The following is a 22,793-nucleotide window of genomic DNA, read 5'->3' as shown; positions in this document are numbered from 1 at the left end:
CACTTTTTGTGGACATTTCAGGATTTCCAATTGTACAAAAAAAAAAAATCCTTCTTTATTAGCAGAGCAAAAGAATTAAACCTAAAATCCTCCTATGTCCGTGTAACAGGACAAATCTAAATAAAAACAAACTTAACGTTAAGAAATTAGAAGAAAAAAAAGTTTCATCTGCAATATCAACTCTCTAAATCCAATATCAAACAATGTCCTATCAGTATAGTGTAATATAGGCCAGTTAAATGAAAATGCAGCAATCCACAATTGCCTTAGTGCGTTACATACTCAGTATATATAACAATATACATCAATGGCATTTCACATTTGACATTCTCGATAATACATAAAAAGGTACTGTACCTGGAGTATAACCCACAAATTGATGCTGGTACCTTGTTAAAACCAAACAAAGCAAAAAGTTGTCTTATATTGACATTACATTTCACATTACAGAAGAAAATTTCAGTGGCACAAAACATGGGGTTGGTTTGTAACTACTTGTAATAATGTCATGAGTTGTAATCACTGTTAGGTAATTACCAATTAAAACAAGAAACTTGTGCAAAAAACCACTATATTCGTTGAACAGCAGGTGGCAGTGTTTATCTGTTACTCAATGCATAATAATAATAATAATGTGTAAAGCCATAAAGAGTAGCCATGATGGAAGCTTTCACTTTTTTCCAAAAACAAAAAGGAGAGAGAGAAAAGTTACATTTTTGTAATTTGGCAGAAAAAACTTCCCTCATGGCTAATTTAGCCTCCACAGAGTGTTGATCGGACCCTTTATCAGGAGCCAGAACTGTCAATGATTTAATCAATAAGCAGGTTGTGGTGCAGGCAGTTGATGCTATAAAGTACATACCCTCATCCTGGACCTTTTTAAAAAGAATTTAAACCCCGGTATTTCCCAAAATTGAAAGACACATTATTGTGTAAAGCTAAAAAACAAGAAGTACCAGACTGTGTCAGAAGGAGGGCAGTAGTGTAGAGCAGATGCAAACGTCTAAATGAGTGAAACCCCAGTCCATTAGCCAATCATACACAAGGCTTTTTGGTCACTTGGCACAATCTTGGTGTATAATGTAGATGTCAGAGCGAAGGGCACAGAGGTAAAGAGGTTCTCTGTCTGTAGAGTCTTTGTTTTGTTTTTTTTAAATAGGGCCGACTTCATTGTTGTTGTGTGGTTTGGGGTTCATGATGAGGTGATGGGAAAAAAAATACATGCACTAGTTTGGTTTTTCTACTTGAAAATGATCTCAGATTTGATTTGGACTACTGCGATTTCCCCCCCAAGAGGAAGCAGTGAGTCAGTGTGTAGCAAGATGAGTGAGTGTGCGACTTATACAGATCTGAAACATTTTCAAGTGTATGATATGACAAAATGACAGAGGAGCTTGGGGCTGGAGGGGGGGTCAGAGTGGACAGGAACAGCCGGCACTGAGACGACCACTGGGAGCCAGAAAACGCAACAACAACTGCGCTCATGTTCCCACTCAGGGGTAGTTTTTTTAGTTTTACCCTCGACTCCAACTCCCTGTGATAATATCCTGACTTCTGCTTTTCAGCCAATCAAGAGTCCGAGACTGTAGCAGCAGCACTGGACATTTCAATACATCGCTGCATAAACACACGGCCTAAAAATGGCTCCTCTGGCTGTATTTATGTAAAGTGTTTTTTTTTTTTCCCAAAGACCCCTCACATTGCTAAACACACATTTGGCTGGTTTGCTTCAAAATTACATCAGACTGCAACTATAGATGGTTATTTCTCAGAAGTGATGTACAGTCTTTTAATAGACGATACTTGAGCATACCTTTCCTTAACAATTAACCAATTATCAAATGCCAATATTTGATTAATTATCTGTTCAATGATTAAGCAATTAATCATCATATCAACATTTGGCAAACAAATAATAAATAATTAAAGGTCCTATGTCATATAAAGGTCGATGTTCATGACGGTGTTTCGTTATAAATCAACTCAAGGTTCTGTATTAATACTGTGAAAGTATCAAAGATTCAATCCACAGAGAGATGCACACAGCCTGTATTCAGAAAAAATGAGCCATCAAGACTTCCTGTAACTCTGTGATGTCACAACAAACAACCGCCCTGAGCCACACCCACCTGGAGACCACCACCCAACAACTTGCAGGGTTTGGTTTCAGAGAGAGTTTAGAAAAGGAAATAAATTAAATATCTTTGCCTGTACTGTAAGTAGTGCAATATAACATGTGCTAATAAGTCAACGAATGACTGAACAGCTCCCCCTGGTGGAGCGTCTGCAGCCTGCTAAATCAGAGGTGGGTTACTGTAAGAAGCCGGTCCAGTGCGCTGCTGCTGCTGCTGCTGCTGCTGCTGCTGCTGCTGCTGCTGCTGCTGCTGCTGCTGCTGCTGCTACAAACACTGCATTGAAATTGAAAAGTGCAGCTGGAGAATCACTTCATTCTCATCCAGAGAGAAAAAGCCAGAAATTTTCCAACTCCTGTCAGGAAAGAAAGGTCGAGCTATAAATGTTCTGAAGCACCATAAGAACAGATGAAAGCATGAGTGTAACCCTGGATGTGATGACATGTTCGCAGTTAAGGTCATACGCCGGACAAAACCCGTATGCATCTTATGCTGCCACCTGCATCTTGCTAGTATATCATGAATAAATCAGCATCACAATGGCAACTTAAACACTAGTAAACACGATGATTTCATGCCTCAGTATCCCAGCTAAGTTTGCAAAAAAAAAACTGCAGGTTTTGCACAATTGTGACAAGCCATCACAATTACACAGAACATTTTACATGCACATCATATTTAAATATTAATGTCCATGTAATTAACCGTGAAACAAGAAAAAAAAATGGAGTAGCTACTCTGTGATGTCATATACAAATATAACATGATAATAGGACTTAAGACATACTGACGATACCTACACGTTATAGACACATTGCTTATACATTCATATATGTCAACACTTAAATATGTATATACAGTATACATGTATATATTCATATGTATACAGATATATCAAAGGAGGAATAAATAGTGCCATTAATGAGGTGAGACAAATCTAGTTTCCATTTTCCCCTCTAGTGAGAAGACTATCCCCCCTGGATTCATGCTAACGTGCCCCAGGCTGTTTGTTCTGGAGGAATATGCAATCTAATGTGTGGGACATAGAGGCTGGACGAGCGGCGCTCCTGTCTGAGTGCAGCGTGCAAAACTGAGTTTCCATCTCACACTCCTGGTGCAGGATTAAAAAAAAAAAAAAAAAAAAACACTCCACATCTCTGTCCTGCCTGACACTAGGTCTAGTTTACAGTATTACGCCCAGTGTTTTTAAATACAGTGTCTCTCAAAAACGTACTGTTAAAACTACCGTTGCCTAATAATGTTAACAAACTACAGCCTGAATACTCATATTTAAATGTGATTACATTCTATATATCTGATTGGGTATTGACATATATTGCAATGCTTGAGTACATACAGTATACGAACAAAAACAAAACAAAACAAAAGGCTTTGACCTCGTGTGTGCATAAAGTCAGGCATATTAAGTTACTGTATGACACACACACACACTTTTGGGGGGGGGGGTGAGACACGTGACATGTTTGTGTATGGACCTCTGACAAACTGTGTTGATGAAACAGTGGTGTTGGATACTGGCCGAATGGCTGTGTCAGGGAATTGGCAGTGGACAACTCTCTGGCGTGATGACTGGAACGTTCTGGTGGAAGTAGTGGGCGGCGTCCTTCTGCTTCGGACAGTTTGAAAACTGAAGGCCTCTAGTTTGACGGTGGTAAAGCGGCACAATCGGCTTTTTTTTTTTTTTTTTTTAACACCCGAACGCTGCTGCTGCTGCCATGTTGTGTGTGTGTGGGTGTGGGTGTGCTGTGGATCCAAATATGATTCACGTTTGAAGGAAACTTTAATCACGACTATCGAGGGAGCAGTAGAAACACTGAATTCCCCTTATAAAGCAATCAACCAGGTATATAATTTTACACATAGAAGCGAATGGCGGGAAAAAAGAATCAAGACCATGCTCAAAACTCACCTCTTTAAATTAGTTTGCCTGTTTTATTGCTGTTTTATTCTGACTTTGCTCTATTTTTGGAATTTTAAAAGTGTGAAGTGTCTTTGAGCATTTGTAAAAGCGCTTACGGTAACACTTTATAATAAGTACACACTATTAAGCATTAGTTAAGTATGATTTATAACATATATATATATATATATATAAACACAGTTAAAAAAATGGTTTACTCATCATTGATAAGCACTAACTTTATTTATAAACAACATACTAATGGGTATTCATGCATTATAAATGTAGAATTCAGTATTTATTAATGCTAAACTAATGCTTAGTGTGTACTTATTGTAAAGTGTTACTGTGCTTACAAATAATATTTATTATTATCATTATTTTAAAAAAATCAGATGCTGCCTTCATTTAAAACAAAGAGCGGCTGTTTTTTTTTCATGTTATGCAGAAGCAAACATGAAGAAAATAAGATTTACCAGGGAAATACTCAGGAAATATTTTAAATACATAAAGATTATAGAAGATTTGACTAAAGGTCTTAGTGCTGTGTATGTGCAGCCCACCCAGTGAAGGAAGGCAGCATGAGGGAGAGCAGCAGGATGCGTTCAGGCACGGTGCTGAGTGTAGGTCAGAGTGTTGGTTTTGGCAGCGATCACAGGCCCAACGCATAATCACTGTAGTTATGTGAATAAAACAGAGGAAAGACTTAAAGTGGTTTGTGTGCGAGTGAAACCGCAGCGATTACGTCGTGTCCTGTGTGGACAGCTGGACTCATTAAAATACCTGTCATGAGTGTGTGAGACACAGGACTGCAAAATGCACTTGAAAGACCTCCTGTGTTGGCGCACTGAATCCGTTCATCCTACCAGGTACTTTCTAAACCTTTATAGGAAATATTTAGAGTTTAAAACGACCAACATCCTTCTGAAGACACAAACTGAACCTGCAGGTTGCGTTAAAACTAAAACCACGTTTAGACCAACTTACTTTACCAGTGTAAACATCCATTTTACATCCCAGATGAATGGTATTTATATAAAAGACAGTCAACTACATGCAGTATAACAGAAAAATATAATAACTCGTAATTAAATTTGTAACTAAGCTCATTTGAAACTGTGGGAAAATCCTTTTCTTCTTCCTAAGATGATATCCAACCCAGTTCTCTATCCTCGGATTAATCACACTGTTCTTCGTCTTGTGTGGAGGATGACTGAGCTCAATGACAAACTAGAAATCATCATATTCAGCTTTTCTGAACAACATGGCGGCTACATGCGACACACACACACACACAGCTCATTATTTTTAATTAGCTCGACCTTTGCTGTCGACGGCGCCGACTTCACTGACTCTGCAGCTCTGCATCGAGTACCGCTGTCAAACTAGAGGCCGAGAGTGAAGGAGCTGAGATGCTACGTAGAGCTACAGCTTGCTTGTTTTGTTTTTTTATTTTTTATTTGATGCAGTAGAGTGTGAATCTTTGTGTTTGTGCATTACATATCTGCCCCTACGGGAAGAGGATTGTAAGGATTGGTGGTGGGCAAACAAAAGTCTGAGGGGCTTTTTTTTCAGTTTTCCTGGAATGTTTGGGATTTCCCTCCATCCATTCACACATCACTGTCTGTAATGTATAACCTTTTGTCTACAGTTTGCATCATGTGAGGCCACTGACTTATTTAGGAGTCTACTTCTTAACTCCTGCTGGCGGAGATATCGCTGACATTCCCGGCAGTGGAAAACTATGGAATGATTGTGCTATAATCTTGTATATATTATATATAGAAGTATTTAAGGACATTTTAAAAATCAGGGCGAAAAGTTTTCACCATCTTAACTTGTGGGAAGTGAAGGAATGCTTTAAGTAGCTCAGCTCAAAACTGACAGAAATCTAGAGCTTTCAGGTACTCGCAGTTAAGACGTCTGCACGTCTGTGTGGTGTAGAGGTAAAAAAAACGGGACGAGGGATTTGTCTGTATTAAGTATTTGAGATCACACTCTTTGTAGGAGCGGGGAGAGGACTAACAGATGTCCCCTCCCAGAGCAGCAGAGAGACGTAGACTAAAGATCTGAAAGAAAACAACATGTATATGTGTGTGAGATTTAGGGCTGGGCTTTAAAAAGTCGTTTTTCCGATTTATATCGATCTTCGTTTGAAAGATCCGATATCGATTCATAAAATCCTTAGATCGATCTTTTTAATGTACGACACTGCACTGTTGCAGTTGAGTCATGTTAAATAAATGTGCATTAATGTAACTGCTTTTTCGGTCAATTTAATATAAACATGAATGTTTTTTTGTGTATTAGTTTTGAGAAAATCTCAGCAAATTGGTATTAAAACTGGAATATCTCCAAATGAATCAATATCAAATCGAATCGGGACCTTGTGAATCGGAATCAAATCAATAATCAGTAGCTATACCCAGCCCTATGAGATTGTATGTATGTATGTATGTGTGTGTGCATGTATATATGTATGTATGTGTGTGTGCATGAGGAATAATTATCTACATAGATAAATGCATGTATGTACGGTATGTTTGTGTTTTGGAATACCCCTGGTGTCAGATGGGTGCTGGTTTAGTCTGGGCGGGGTCCGTCTCCCGAGAGCAGCTGAAGCCTGTGAAAGGCATGATGGGAGGAGACAAGAGGGCAGAGAGTTGTCCTCTTAACGTCATTTGGCCTTTAGTTTCCCCACCTCGCCGTTCAGCTTGCCCTCCTTTGCCAGCTTCTCGTTGAGTTGGCACAGTTGGCGAAGGAAGCCGTCGTTGGGGCCGATCTCTCTCTTATGCCTCACCGTGGCCACCGCCAGCCGGGCATCCATTTTGTGGCGCAGCATGAGGTAAGCAACGACCATGGTGGGAGAGCGGCTGTAGCCTTCTCTGCAGTGTACGTACACCTTCCCTGCGGGACGACACACGGGTACAGAAATAGAACGAGATGAGTGCCGTACCGTATGTGGTGCAAGGCTGAATTTACAGAGAAATGTGTCTATGAGTCAGATTAAAAAAGGAGAGGTATCAAACTATACACACTGCTGTCAACACACCCCACAAAAATCCACAATGCATAAGTCTATCTCTCATTTCCCCCTGTCTGTGGCTCTTAAATCCAAAACCTTTCATTCCTACTGAAGCCTTAAATCTTGAAACGCAGCTCTAGACCCTGTGCTTTTATTTAGAGGAGGGTTAAATAATCCCCTAACGCAGCACAGACACTGTTTTTAGAAAACATTACTCAAACATAAAGTAACAGCAAATTTGTTGGGGACATATTTCAGCTGTGGATCAAAACTTTTTTGGTCCCTAGTCAGCATTTACAACGGCAGAAAGTAATATTTATAAAAAAAAATACAGTATAATAGACATCTTAATTTATGTGTTGTAGCTGCAACTTTTTGTATAATATCTGTGAGTGAGTTCAGACAAATTACTGACCTAGTGAATATTGGTGGAGCAACAGGTCACATTATCAGTCTGTTGTTGTCATTTCAGTCCAGTCAAACTACAAAGCCATGATGGCTATTGCTTTCCTTAACTTCCATATTGTGATGACAGTTCCTATGATGCTTAACAATACATGAATCATGTCTATGCCTCTTCAGAGTTGTATGATACTTGAACATAAACAACAAACATAAACCATAAACCAAAAAGAGCAAAAAAAAATCATTAAAAAGAATAAATATAAATGTTAAAAGTCAAGGTAATGTGAAAAAACAGACAGTGTTTCTACATTATGGTGGCTATATAATCTGTAGGACTCTGGCTGAAGAAACAAAAGAGGAAGAAAAATGAGGGAAGAAAGAAAAAACAAATTAACAAAAGAAAACTGGAGAGAGGGGAGTTGTTGGGGAACATATGCAGGGACCAAACCTGCCTAGCGCAGCATCTTCTACGCCAGGAGATGCAAATATAAGACCTGACCTCTGCTGCAGACTCGGCAAAGTCAATCATCTTCACTGCACCTGCATCCTACAGGGATGTCTCAGCCCTGCATACAGCAAAGACCGTGTGCTCTGTGCGTGTGTGTGTGTGCACAACGAACACATGAATATCCCCCCTCCCGTCCTATATAATATTCGTATTCTTGGCCCTGTTTGTCACAGTTTGTGTGTTCCCTTCTAAGATGTGTCTCTATGAAACTTTAACTTTCATTACAGACTACCCGAAACCCCCATGAGGGATTTAACTTGGCAACCTTCACAGAGCAGCTGATGTGTGTGTGTGTATGTGTGTGTGTGTGTGTGTGTGCCGGCCGGGCTCAGGTCAGATCTGCAGATTCTGCACTTTATTTGAAACTCAACACCACTCTGTGTCCCTCTCTCTTCGTATTATCCCCCAACATCTCTCTCTCCTCTCTCTCTCCTCTGTTGTACAGTCTCCTCCCGTCCTCTGTTCTCCATCCAGAGCAGCGCTGCTCTGCCAATGAAACGACCTCTTCAATACCTAGGCAAGGCAAGGCAGGCAAGGCAAGGCAAGGCAAGGCAAGGCAAGGCATCTTTATTTATATAGCGCATTTCATACCAAGGCAACTCAATGTGCTTTACATAAAGACAAAAACATTAAAAAAAGAAGCATAAGACAGAATAAAAACAAACAAAACACTAAAAACAGAGTTAAGAGCAAGAGCAAATAAAAGTAAAAGAAAAAAAATAGATAAGTTTAAAGTTCTCAGCTATAAGCACATGAAAAGAGAAATGTTTTTAACCTGGATTTAAAAGTGCTCACAGTTGGGGCTGATCTCAGTTCTGCTGGTAGTTTGTTCCACTTGTGAGCAGCATAACAGCTAAATGCTGCTTCACCATGTCTGGTCTGAACTCTGAGCTCCACTATCTGACCTGAGTCAGTAGATCTCAGAGCTCTACTGGGTTTATACTCTACTAACATGTCTTTCATGTATTCTGGACCTAAACCATTCAGTGATTTGTAAACCAGGAGCAGAACTTTAAAATCTATTCTGTAGCTGACTGGGAGCCAGTGTAAGGTCTTAAGAACCGGGGTGATGTGATCTGATCTCTTTGTTCTGGTTAAAACTCGAGCTGCAGCGTTCTGAATGAGCTGCAGCTGTTTGATACTTTTTTGGGGGAGACCAGTCAGAAGACCGTTACAGTAGTCAAGTCTACTGGAGATAAAAGCATGAATCAGCTTCTCCTGATCAGTTTGGGACATAAAACCCTTAATTCTGGATATGTTCTTCAGTTGATAAAAGGCTGATTTGGTGACTGATTTGATATGGCTGTTGAAGGTCAGATCTGAGTCTATCAGCACGCCAAGGTTTCGGACTTGGTCTTTAGTTTCTAAAGACAGTGACTCAAGGTGTTTACTGACAGCAACCCTCTTCTCTTTATTTCCAAAAACAATGACCTCAGTTTTTTCTTGATTTAACTGAAGGAAATTTTGGCTCATCCAATTTTTGACTTGCTCTAAACAGTGACATAATGACTCTATTGGACTGCAGTCATCTGGAGACAGTGCAAGATATATCTGTGTGTCATCTGCATAACTATGATAGTTGACATTAGAGTTCTGTAGAATTTGACCCAAAGGCAGCATATACATGTTAAACAGAAGGGGTCCAAGGACTGACCCCTGAGGAACTCCACACGTCATAGCCACTCGATCGGATTGATAACTACCAATGGTCACAAAATAACTCCGTTCCTCTAAGTAGGACCTGAACCATTTTAGGACTGTCCCGCTGAGTCCTGCCCAGGTTTCCAACCTGTCCAGCAGTATACTGTGATCCACAGTGTCAAACGCAGCACTGAGATCCAACATGACCAGAACTGACACCTTGCCTGAGTCAGTGTTCAACCTTATGTCATTTAACACTCTAATAAGAGCTGTTTCTGTACTGTGGTGAGGTCGGAAGCCTGATTGAAATTTGTCAAAGAGTCCACTGGAGTTTACGAAGTTGCTGAGTTGATTAACCTAATCACCCAGCCTGCCACAGATCAATGTTGATTCCCACTGTATCCTCTTGTTAGACACAGAATCCGTGGCTCACAACTTCACTCATTTTCTCACTCCATCGCTCACTATTTGTCAGATTCTTTCTCCTCTTTGTTTTTGTTTTTTTCATCACTCACACACAACAATAACCAGTCGAGGGAGTCAGCATCACACTCATGTCTGAACCTCTCCTTCCTTTTTCATTATCAAAAGATTTAAGATTAAACATACTGATCATTGTGCTACTCATCATATAAGGCTGGGTTAAAAAATTGTCTTTTTTTATTCATATCGATCTTCCTGTGAAGGATGATCGATCTTGTAATGTATGCCATTTCCTGTTTCCTCCGTTAGTCTTGCAAGATCTGAGCATCTGCAGACGCGATCATGTTGCTATACGTTTTGTTGTGTCCAGTCACTGCTGAAATGTACACAACACACTGCCTGTAGTAGTTGAATTATCACCCACGACTGTACCGAAGAGTTGCACTGTTTACTTCTACGGTGGGTCATGTTGAATATATGTGCATTAATGTCACTGCTTTTGGGTCCATTTTTAATGTAAACATTCATATTTTTAAAAATGCACCAGGTTAGAGTTCCATCTTTGTACAATTTGCAGCATTGTACAAATCTCTTTCATAACCAAGCAAAAACTCTAAATGAATTAATATCGAATCGAATGAGGAAAGATGGACATATGCAGAATGAGCTTGTAAACACAAACACTTACATACTGCAACCTCCTCAAGTCTTCAATATTGCACTGCAGACCCAAAGGAACAGCGCATCACTGCAGTCTCTCATTATAATCCTGGACCTATGACCTTTACAGAGCTTTGAGCTGGGGGGTGGGGGGGGGTGGGTCAGAAAATGTCAAAGATAATGTTACACATAGGACAATGTCAGACTACACCGATACCAGGCAGCAGGCGGAGGTGAGATGCTTTCTCCTATTTCCGCTCCTCCTCCATCATGCTCATCCTCTCCTCTCTCCTCCGCTGCCCTTGTTACAGTCGCTCTTCACTCTCTCCACCTTTTGCTGAAACTGCCGGAGAATTAAGACGCTTTTCTGTGTCACAGCTGACAATAAATCCATGCCATAAAATACAGGGTGCAGCGCACTAATTAGACACATTGCTCACATGCTGTGACAATTGCACTAAATTTAGATGCAGCTTTGGGAGAGCTGGGGAAAGATTTTTTTTTTTTTTGGTGGTGTAGGGCTGAAGTCTCCTGGGATCCAGTGTTTCCACAATCTGAACAACCTGCCGCAGAATATTTAGATAAATCAAACGGCTAATTTAGGACTCATTCCCCAAGAAACCTCTGATTTCATTGCACTTGTTGTTTTATTCTGTGACCGTAGAATAAAAGTGTCACAGCACCTGTTAAACATGACTAAGCTATTGTAGAAAAAAGGAGGTGGTTTGAGCTTTGGTGCTACAGGTGCATGAGACGCTCTAACAATGTTGACGTCCAGGGATGTGATCTGATAATGGAATATGGAGCAGGGCTCAGGAGTGTGTCAGATTTAGCCTGAGATGCTCGGGGCCGTCACAATCATCCCCTTTCTTCACTTTCAAGATCCACAGCATTGAAGCATATTAAGACTGACTCATTAAAAGATGCCTTCAATGTCCGACCCCTTTGTCAAGCCGGTTAACAAGAGCTTATTTGCATGTCTCAGTGAAAAAAGACATTATGTCCCCCTTTGAAGTGCTCTACCATTGTTAAGACGCTGCTTGGTGCAAGAGCTGCTTCATTACTAACAACCAGTGCAATTACAGCGTTGTCTAACCATTATAAATCTGAGCTTCCACATAAAAATACAGCAGACCTGTCCAGTTTTACATAGGGAAAGTAAGAGCTGCAACTATGATTAAAGGGATGTTCAACATTTTGGCAAATTCTCCTCTCACCATAAACCCTATAGTCATAGCAGCAGGTTCATTACCTTTGGTTTTCGGTACATGTTATTTTGAGATCAGCGGGGCAGAGATGCGAGCTGCTCAGTGAACACAATGTAAACTCATCAAATACACAATCCAACAACTCAACAAAAGTTGTGACCTGCACATTCGTCACACTATGATATAATCATGTATAATTATGTAACATTATGACACATGAAGCTTTTGAAATCACATCTGTGTCTGGAATGTAGGCTAGTTCGGGCTATGCATTTATCAACATTTTGGCGGGTTTGCCAAAATGTTCAATTACCCCTTTAAATGTTTCTTATAATGTGGTGCTTTAATCTCCGATCAGCATACAAAAAATTAATGAAATAGTAAACAGCATGCGATTCTCCCTCTTTGTGTCATTGGCAGTCCTACACTGTCACGTGTCAGTAGGCTACGTCCCCAAATGACACACCTGCTGACCGGACACTCCTTCAAGCCCAACAGCCAGAAAAGCAGACAACAACCTGACAACCGCCATAAGATAAGAAAAGAAAAGAAATGAAAACAACGGCCATAAGAAAAGAAAAGAAAATAAGCCGTTTAGTTTCAGCAAAGATACTCTATTTACCGTTCATAAACCGTCTTTGGTTTCAGAGCCAAAACGAAGAGAGAGCGGCAGGAACTCCGTGACTGGAGTTGCCTAGCAACGGCTTCAGCAGAGTTCGAAACGAGTTTCCCCAACAAAACGGTTGTTTCTGAAAGGACGGGACACTGCTTCTACATTGCGCTCACAACAACATGTAAGTATGTGTTTATTTAACCAAATCACCGAGTTAGCGGGAAGCAGTACTGAAACGCCCCACAGAGACGCTAAACTTTTAAAAAAGCCTCAATGGTAGGCAGTGCTAACGCTATCCCCATAGACTGTATAAAGAAGGCTATCCCCCGTTAGCTCGGAGGAATTCGATATTTTAGCTAGCTCGTTTTCTGAGCACAGAAGAGAAATTAAATCGGATGTTGACTCCTCACCTTGTGTGTCTTCCGTCCGTAAGTGTCCACAGATAAAGAGAAAGTATTCCAAGCCAGTAATATTGTCCAAAACCATAAAAAGGAGAACCTGCTATTTTACAGCTGCCTGAGCTAGCAAGCGAAAGGCGGGAGGAACGTCAGCTTCCGGGAATCTGACCAATCAGAGCACACACACTGGGATGTGATTGGTTGGTTTCAGAACGAGCGGAGGGGGTGGGGGGCATGGTGGGGGGTTAAAAGTCTCTGAGCTCTTTCAAATCGTTTCAGAGGTTGAATAGGGAAAAGTAGATGTACAATATTACGTCTTTTGATCACTGAAGCACATAATGAGTTTCTCTGCTCAACTGTAAGGTGCTATAATTAGCATGTCCAGCTATTTGCAAAGCTCAGCTTATCATTAGCAAACTACATTTGTTTTTTTTGGGGGCGGCGTCATGTTACGTCAAAAACAACACAAGAAGAAGCTCCAATCACATCTTGTGTGAAAGCTGATCCTAGATACTCTCAGAATGTATGGCTCTTTACCATTTTTAATTGGATTTAGGGTATAGACATATGGTTATGTTTGCCAGACCCATCAGGTAGTCCTCATCCTTAAAGCCTTTTTCTTCAGCAATACAAAAACGATGCTGTTCCTTTATTTCCACGTCATCAGCTGGGGAAGGTGCAGACTTGAGACTTCTTGCCTGGGACACACAGCTTTTTTTTTATGAAGCCACCAAGTGCATATTTAAAGGCCCATTTACCGTCTTCTCATTTTAAAACGAGTCAGCTGGAAACATTAAAAAGTCATCCAGCAACTTTTTAATGTTTTAAACCAACTCCTGGAGCTGATTTTACCTCACACAGCTAACTAGCTGAAGGGCTGCAAGTGACAATCACTGGCTAGAAATGTTTAAAATCAAGAACCCAAAGAAGGACATGCGCGCCCTTCCTCTATCACCAGTATATCTGTAAACTAGATGCTATTGGTTCAAGTTCTGATACAGATATTTTAAGGAATCAATGCCTGATGTGAATAATTTGACCAGTTATGCACCCAAAAGACTTCACATAAACTCACCTTTTCCATTATTGTGTGCTAGGGCCTTGTCGATAAAATCAGCCCCCTCCTCAAAGAAGGCACTGAGGTCGAACTGCTCTGTGTCGTTGGCCGGGATGCCGTGGTACGTGATGCCCGTGCCGGTGTAGAAGTCCACACTGGTGTTGACGTGCATGAAGGAGGTGCCCTCGGCCACGTTGAGGACGTGCGTCACTCCGAGTTTCTGCAGACGCATCGCATTCTGCGCTACAAACCTGGGTGAGGCAAAAAAAAAAAAATTAAGTTTGTTATCAGAGCTGAAAAATATGTTGATTTAATCACTGTAGCAAGGTGTTGATGTGTGTGACAAGTTTGCTGCAGAGACAAAGTTGATATAAATCTATAGGGAGCCTCTGTTGACGGTGTTTTTTTTTCCTCCTCACAACACAAAATGATGAGCGCACAGCAGCAGAAAAAGACATCAGGGACAAATAACATCACTAATAATAACACCTGACAGACACTTTTTTGTCAGGAACGCAGCGTGTCAGCACAATTTATTTTTTAAGTGATATTTCAACATTACAGGTTGCTCCTGTCATGACTTCTCTACGTGCATTTCGGTGAACTCTGAGCTGGCAGCGTCACAGCATCTCTTGATATAAAAAAGCCAGATACTGTAAATCTGCAGGGAGGGGTAGACTCGTACTGTTGTGTGCAGATCCCAGAGGTGACATCTTGTTCACTCACACAGGTGTTTCCACTTGAATTAAGCTGGTCAGATCTCCGCTCCGGTTGACGTTGAAGCAAAGCCGAGCTCCTTCGTTTTATTATTCACACCTGCGCTTCCCCCTCCCCTCCCCCACCGCGAGACGTCAAAGTGTCTTCAGTGAAAAAAGGCCTATAAAAGTGATAAAGATGTTTGCTGTCTTGATATAACAGTTGCAAGCGCGAGCAAGGGGGAGCTGTAAATCTGTACACACCCACACAGTCCTGAGGGGAGGCCTAATGAGGCAAAATAAGTTTAAACTGTACAGAAGGTGGGACAGGAGAGAGCACAGGCTTTCAAAGTGATGTAACGGAGGAAAAAGCTGCAACCGGAGAAGATTTGGCTGTTTTTGTTGCATAAATTACTTAAGTCACTGACAAGTGCATTGTGTATTGCTTCACTAAATGATTAATAATTTCAGCTGCAACGTTAAGCTCATGTTTGCGCCTGTGCAGGTGGCATGTGTCAGTTCATGTAGGTCGTGTATGCTCCTTTTTGTCTTTGTTCGTGGTTTCAATTCCCGATTTTAAAGGCAGAACTAATAACAACGCTACGGGTTTGTAGCACTAGCTCAGTGAAAACTGTTCCAGCGCCATAAAGAAGTGGTAGTCTGGCCTCCACTGGCTTATTCACCCTCATCCAACTCCTTTGGGATGAACTGGAGCACAGACTGCGAGTCATCCCACCTCACTGTTTGACCTTTTGTGGCTGAATGGGAGCAAATCCCTGCAGCCCGGCTCTGAAATCTGAAAGAAAGTAACTAAGAGTTGATATGACATGTCCTATTTCTAAGAGGTGTGTACAGAGAAAAGCAGAACACAGTAACAATAGTGTATTGATTCTGATGTATGAGATGAAGGAGAAGAAGAGAGAGGCAGGGAGGGAGGATGGGGAATGGTACGTGCAGGTGAAACAATGGTTAAAAGTTGCAGAGACAGATTTCTGAGAAATGACACTGTAGGGAGGAAAGGAGGAGGAGGAGGAAGGGAGAAAGAAAAAACGATGCCATGGAAACACAGTTTTACATTAACTCATCTCAAGCAGGACCAGAAACAGAAAGAGACGTTAAAACATCTCTCTCCTCTGAGCCGGCTCCACTCCAGCAGCTTCACCTCCATCTCCAGCCGCTCTTCCAGGAAACAATAAATCTCTCGCTGCTTCCCTCTCACACTAATAAACTTGTCTTCAAGAACCACAATGCTGCATATTAGGCCTATGGCACAGAGAGCAAACACACCCATACGGCTTACAGACCATCACACAGGAACACAGCTAGGGCCCGGCTGGCTGGCTCAACGCCTGTGTCCACTGTTAATGATCCAACCTGGCCAAAGGCACTGCCCATTGATCCTGAATAAAATGCCTCTTTTGTATATGTTATATTAAAGTTTTATGAGACATTTAGTGTCTCTAATTAGCTCAATAGAAGATAAGTTTCTGCTTGTTTCCTGCAGGAGGAGATATCAGTGATTTCATAAAACATCATCCACAAACCTGGAGCTGGTATAAAAGCTGTTGGTTACTGGTACCATGCCAAAGTTACAGTATAAGGAAATATAAAGTATCTCATCTAGATTTTCTTAACTTTTTTTCTCAGAACCCAGAAGCATAAATCTTCTTGTAAAGTGCTCTGGCCTGACAGCGCCGTCTGCTTTTATTGCAATATCTGCTTACAGTCGATATGAAGCTGGTGAGGCGAGGCTAGGTGACCCTGGACAGCTCCCTAGAGGTGGTGGCTGCAAACCCCCCCACCACCTTCTGCAAGAACTAATAAAAAATGTCCTCGCTGCCACCATTTTGCTTTACAGCCATAGGAGAGGAGATGAAGCAGCCCATCTGCTGGCGTGTCAGCCGCAGGGCACAGACTGTGAGACTGTGACAAGGACTCGCAGTCTGCATGCAAGATATTCATTCATTCATTCATGTTTGACCTTTTCATTCAGAGCCTGTTTGTGTATATTTAGACTAAGTGTGAGCTTGTGTGCATAAATGATTGAGCGCCTGCTTACAATGCAGTACGAGCACTTCTTGCACAACAACGTGAAGTTTGTAATGTTGAAGCATGTGAAGTGACGTCTGTTTCTGATGAGCAGCATCGTTCACAGTTACTGTACATCCCAGTGCAGAGGAGGAGCAGCGGGTTCAGTCGAGTTCACAGCCGATGGCTCCCTCCCTACTTACCTGGGCCTGTCCCTGCCTCCTCCTCCTCACCCTGGGATCTGCAGTCCCACAACATCCATTATTAAAGACCAGCTTCACAAAGAGCCAAAGTGTTCCTCAAAGCAAACAACCACACCTTAAGTCCGTCCCTGAGCTGCGCGCCGTGGTTTTAGAGTGCTGACTACTACTGATCTGAAAACAGCGGAGGGAGAGTGTGTGTGAGAGTTTGGAGAATACAGTTATAATCCATTTAGGGATGAGAACATTTCACTGACTCTCACACAAGTGCTGCGCTGGTCAAAGTCTTGTTTATTTAAATTACCCTTTGATAAACAGTTTAAACCCGCCGCGGGTTATAATCTGGAGGCTGCACAGGCCGACGGCAGTTTTTTTTTAAAAGTTAATCGACAGTGCAATGGAAACATAAGAGACAAAAACATTTGAGATATGTGGAGCGATGAGGACATTATGTAATGTGTGACACAAACATAGATGCACTATTTCCATTACAGTATATTTAGTACTTTAATATATTACATCACGTCATTACAGCTGCTTCTACTGGTATCAAGGTGGAGAGCGGATCACATGCATGAAAATACACATTGTTGTGCATTTTCTTTGGCTGTTTTCTTAAAATTTGTCATTTAAACCTTAATTTGTGCCTAAATTATCAGTGTCATCCTTGATATTACCTCAGAGCGGCACCTGGGTAAATCATTTTCAGCATTTAAAGGGTCTGAAAACCTGTTTTCTACGTTTTTATAGCGCTGCTTTTTGGACATGATGTCACAGTGTAGAAACATTTAAATCAACATGTGACATTCGTGAGGTCACCAGGCCGAACCACACCCACATAATCCGGATGAAAAAGTTGTTGAGAGCTTTAGTTGACTTTAATATCTGATGTTTTTGAACTAAACGAACAGTTATTAATTATATTTAACTGTGTCACAGCCTGAAAATAAAAGCACTTTACATTTAAACTATATATTGGCCTAAAAAATGGTTAATGGGCCCAATTCACGGGGGACCTCCTGACTCATAATTGGACTCAGGCCCATTAACTATTTTGCATTTTTATACATTTTAATAAAGATTTTCAAGGACGGATCTTCTTATTCTAATTCTAATTTGAGTCGTGTAACAGTAGCATCCAATCTGCACCTTATAGACCCTATTGTAGCTGTAGCTGTTGCTGCGTGTTAATCGGTGCATTTGTTTTGATCGTTGTTTCCCTGCCAAATACACAATTTAAGTTGTAACAAGGTAAAACTAATAAGGCACATCAGCAGAAAAGGGCTGAGTGGGTCCCAGCGGTGGAAAACAAGGCGGGACAAGGTGCAGGCTTTAATCAACAATCGATACGGGTTCGCCCGCTGCAACATCACAGTGCAGCTTTAACACCGGCCTCTCGGACTCTGTGATAGACTTTAATATCAAAACACTTCACTTGTGGCCTCGAGTCAGAGAGACTAAAGCTAAATAATCAGAGAATATAATATAATCTCTTCATCAGCCATCAGAGAGTGCGTTGGAATCGGTCAGTCTATGTGTGTTTGTGTGTGTGTGATATCGGCCTCAGCTGTGCACACGCCTGCCAGCGCTTTGCTTTGTTTGTTTGGAGACTTGGCCGGCCAGATTGGCATATTCACATTGATTTTGTTGTAGCTCTGAGGTACAGTAATGTGCTTGTATTTCGTCCCTCTCGCCCTCCTCCACCGCTCCGCTGGCAGCGGCTGGAGCCAAGTGATGGACTGCACAGAGACAAATTTCTCAGGGGTGGAGGGGGTGGGGGGGCATCCCTGTATCGTCTTTCTTTCTCTCTATACCGTGAATCTATAAGTGAGATTAAGAGCTGCTCCGTGAAAAGCTTAAATCACATTACAACTCAGCAGAATATATCTGAAAATTACATTTTCCATAACCCGTTCCTCTGCTGGCTGTTCCCTCTGATTTGACACTTGAAACCTGAAAATGATTTTTTTTTTCTTTCTTTTTTCGGGTTTGTTGGTGCAACTTTGGGTGTTTTTGTTTTGCTGCAGAGGAAGTGCGATCAGTGTGCCGACTCTCTGCTGTGTGTTTGATCTCAGCTCTGAGTGTCCCATATACAGTGTGAAGGAGTGTTTCCCCACATGTAGAGCGATCAGAGAGGCACCATGGGAATAATGCTCAACAACAGTGGCTCTGCAGATCACTCAAATCTTTTATATTCTCTATATTTCTGAGTAAAAATGATACCTGAGATATCAGAAACGACTTTTTTCAATACCTAATTGTGACAGATATGAACTTTTCTGCTTCAATTAAAAACATCCAGTGCGTCAAACTGCAAGTTATCTGATTTTGTTCGGGAAAAATGTGACCTTTATTGGAGTTACACCAATAAATCAGGCTGATAAGTCCATTTTTCAATGTAAAATGTCTCATTTAGAGTGTCACAAGATTATTATCAAGATTATTTATGTATACACAGGCTGCAATGATTAGTGTGCTTCTGTTTGCAGGTTTTTATATGTGAGCCCTTTGTAATATCATCATAAATTAACCACTTTTGGACTATTGATCAGACAAAATATGACAAAAGATGAGAAAAGGTGAATGATATTTATCAATATTTTTGACCTTTTATTTTTAAAAAAAGTCATTAATAATGAAAATAATCACAACCTGATCTATCATTATCTTCTAAATATCAACTTATCAATATCATTATCAGATTAAATGAATCTAGAATTGATTAACCTATTGAAGCATGAGTACAAATCTGACTGAGCTTTTTAAGGCGACTTTTGATATTTGACTATTTTTGGATATTTCTCCCTATTGAAACGTTTCTAGTAAGAAATAAGGTCTAAAACACATGTTGTGCTGCCAAGTTTCCATAATTGATTAGTTTATTTCCATATAAAAACATTATTTGATACTGTGAACGACGACCAATCTGCAGCCTTGACTGTACCGACTGTATGTGTGTGTGTTTATCTCTTTATTATGCAGACAGATTATAACACACACACTGTGCACGAACTACCAGGAACTGACTTCACTGTAACACTGAGCTGTAAATTCCTAAAATGTCGACATGTTCATGACAAAGCCAATAGCGCCCAGTCAACCAACCAGCATGGATTTATGGTTCAGCCTCTGCTATGTTTAATATTCATATACACATACACACACACACACACACAGTATATCCACTGCATGTTGCACCTTGCACAGCTTGATAACAGCAATAGAGCTCAAGTTCTACTACAAAGTGGGTATTTATTTGTCCACTAATGTGATTACACACAAAGAAAACAATGCCTACGGTGTTTTAACGTTCTGCAGCTCAACATAAAAGTCCGTTCTTAGATTACACCGACCAGGCTTAGCACAGTGTGTAGTGGCCGATACACACAACAATATCACAAATGTGTTGGAGGTCATTTAGAAACAGAACAGGCAGTATCATTTTTAACTCTAAATGTGTCAGTCGGAGCATGTTTCAATCAATTAGTCAATTCATTGATTATCTGCCTGACACAATGACAAACACTTGGTTCCAGCCCGTTAATTGTCTAACTGTGAACATTTGTTGCGCTCAACAACTACAACATTGGACATTTAAGAAACTGTATCATCATCCTACATTTAGACATTAAATGATTGTTGAGTTGTATAAATTATCGTTACAGTAGATGAGTTTATCAATGGATTTTTAATCCAGATCAGTTTCTGAGTAACAAGCAACCTGTCTGCTGGAGGAGGATTTCCCCCCCCCACAAATCTGGCAACCCTCAAAAGTTGTTCTTTAATAGCTAATTGCTTATGACTGAGCCATAAACCAGCAGTTAAATAGCTGTTTTACATCATCGATCGATTAATTAGGTGCCTAATTTAGCCCGAGCTGCGCCTTTGTAGGTCATGGAGGTGCAGACATGCTGACAGCTAGGGAGGAGACGAGACGCTCGGTGTTGATGAATGAAAACAAAGAGCTTTTTGTTTTTCCATGTGATATTGTTGTTGTGGCTCTGCAGCTGAGCGGAGAGGAGAGAGAGGAGAGGAGGGGAGCGGCTTGATGAGGACGTGATTACACGGCGGCGCTGATATACTAATGATGGAGGGATGATCCACGGAGTGAGAGCAGCTCTTTGTGTCGCCCTTCACGTCTGGATCCCAGTTTTATAATAATAATAATAATAATAATAAAAAAATACATATAATGTAAAATATCATTGTTCTGGCAGAGTGTTACACAACCAACGGCCACCTGTGAGGCTGCTCGGCCGCTGCTGTTTCGAGGACAGCCGGTTATTTGTTGACAACAACAGGCTGTCGCTCGGCTCGGCACCGGAATAACAAGCCGCCCTGTAGCTGCGCGACATTTGTTGTCATTGTCGGTGTGTCTGTGGCGTGTTGAATAACCTGTCCTCCTACCTGTCAGTGTCACACACACACACACACACCGCCACGGACAGCAACAGACTCACTCATCATCACGTCACATGTGAGCAGAGAGGGCGAGCCACTGACTGACTGACTGACTCACGCGTTACCGATGTAGATCCTGGGGAAGACCTCGTTGAAATGCTGCGTGGGGAGGCTGTAGAAGCCGCTGCCGTTGGACAGCAGCTCGTTGAGTTGTTGGACGGTCACCTCGGCGGCTGCAGCCGGGACATCCGCCGGTGGCTGCTGCTGCTGCTGCTGCTGCTGCTGCTGTTGTTTAGCAGGACTCAGGTGTTTCTTCATGGCTGCTCTGCTCTTATAGTACAATTTTATATGGGTTTTTTAAAAAATAAAAATGAAAATAATTAATCTAAAACTAATGTTCAGTGACAGCCGGTGCCAGACTCGTGAGCCTCGTCCGGTTATTCTGCATTTTACCTCCGCACGTGAACCGTGCGCGCGCGCTGCCTCCTCGTCTGAAAGGTGTCTGATGAGGCGGGAGCCGAACAGCCTTTACCAACACGGTCAAGCTGACAGGAGGGGTAGTTAGAGGTTCCGGTGAAAAGTTTCACAATAAAACAGACAGACAGACAGACAGACAGACAGACAGACAGACAGACAGACAGACAGACAGACAGACAGACAGACAGACAGACAGACAGATTAGATTAGATTAGATTAGATTAGATTAGATTAGATTAGATTAGGATAGATAGATAGATAGATAGATAGATAGATAGATAGATAGATAGATAGATAGATAGATAGATAGATAGATAGATAGATAGATAGATAGATAGATAGATAGATAGATAGATAGATAGATAGATAGATAGATAGATTTTACATGCACATTGTTTTCATCAACTTTCACATTGGCTATATATCATTAACATGTACAGTCAAAACATGTCATAAGATAAAATAAAATAAAGATTTGGAAAATGTTTTTATGTAGCCTATTGCACAATGCACTCATATACATTAATTGCCTGTACAAATACATAGCTAATGGACAGGTTAAGTGTAAAAAGTATGATTATCCAATGAGTAAAAGTAGGAATATGACCATTTTTAACACGTCACATTATTGAATTACTCCATTAACATGTAAACAAGAATATAACACGATAGATAGATAGATAGATAGATAGATAGATAGATAGATAGATAGATAGATAGATAGATAGATAGATAGATAGTTTGTATGGGGCTATAAGGGTCCCTTCACATTAGTCTGGGCCTTGACACTTGGTGGCAGTGGTGTGGTGAAACTGATAACTAAGTGGAGATTTGATTATTGGTTGGATGATTGATTGGAAAGTCACTGGAGTTGAAAGGTAGAGTCTCCATGTGAGGATGAAAATCATGTGACAATCATGTGTCTTTTTGCTTGAACTTGAGCTGGAAACAGTTTTGCAACATGCAATGTCTTGTTTCTGGGGTCATGACCTCTGTTTATT

At 41.1% G+C, this 22,793-nt stretch overlaps 1 protein-coding gene across 1 annotated transcript; it reads right to left on the bottom strand.

The window, feature by feature from the left end:
* Positions 1 to 6,519: 6,519 nt before the first annotated feature.
* dusp3a (dual specificity phosphatase 3a) lies at positions 6,520 to 21,657 on the bottom strand. The gene is made up of 3 exons (XM_085762212.1): positions 21,434 to 21,657; positions 14,010 to 14,242; positions 6,520 to 6,960 (listed from the first exon to the last, which is right to left on the bottom strand). Exons 1-3 carry the CDS (start codon positions 21,631 to 21,633, stop codon positions 6,731 to 6,733), a joined length of 663 nt encoding a protein of 220 aa, XP_085618338.1. The 5' UTR covers positions 21,634 to 21,657; the 3' UTR covers positions 6,520 to 6,730.
* Between the last annotated feature and the right edge of the window lie 1,136 nt (positions 21,658 to 22,793).

The sequence above is a fragment of the Trachurus japonicus genome, chromosome 19 (assembly GCF_045865225.1).
Source record: "Trachurus japonicus isolate A0001 chromosome 19, Traja_1.0".
NCBI lineage: Eukaryota > Metazoa > Chordata > Actinopteri > Carangiformes > Carangidae > Trachurus > Trachurus japonicus.
This window is presented reverse-complemented; position numbering and strand designations above follow the sequence as displayed.

Bases quoted from the DNA above. Each gene is read 5' to 3' on its own strand.
- dusp3a (XM_085762212.1), bottom strand. From the start codon at position 21,633: ATGAAGAAACACCTGAGTCCTGCTAAACAACAGCAGCAGCAGCAGCAG. The intron at 14,243-21,433 runs GTGAGTCAGTCA...TGCCTCACCCAG, and splicing joins AGGATCTACATCGGTAACGC to GTTTGTAGCGCAGAATGCGA. The intron at 6,961-14,009 runs GTGAGTTTATGT...GTCGTCCCGCAG, and splicing joins AGCACACAATAATGGAAAAG to GGAAGGTGTACGTACACTGC.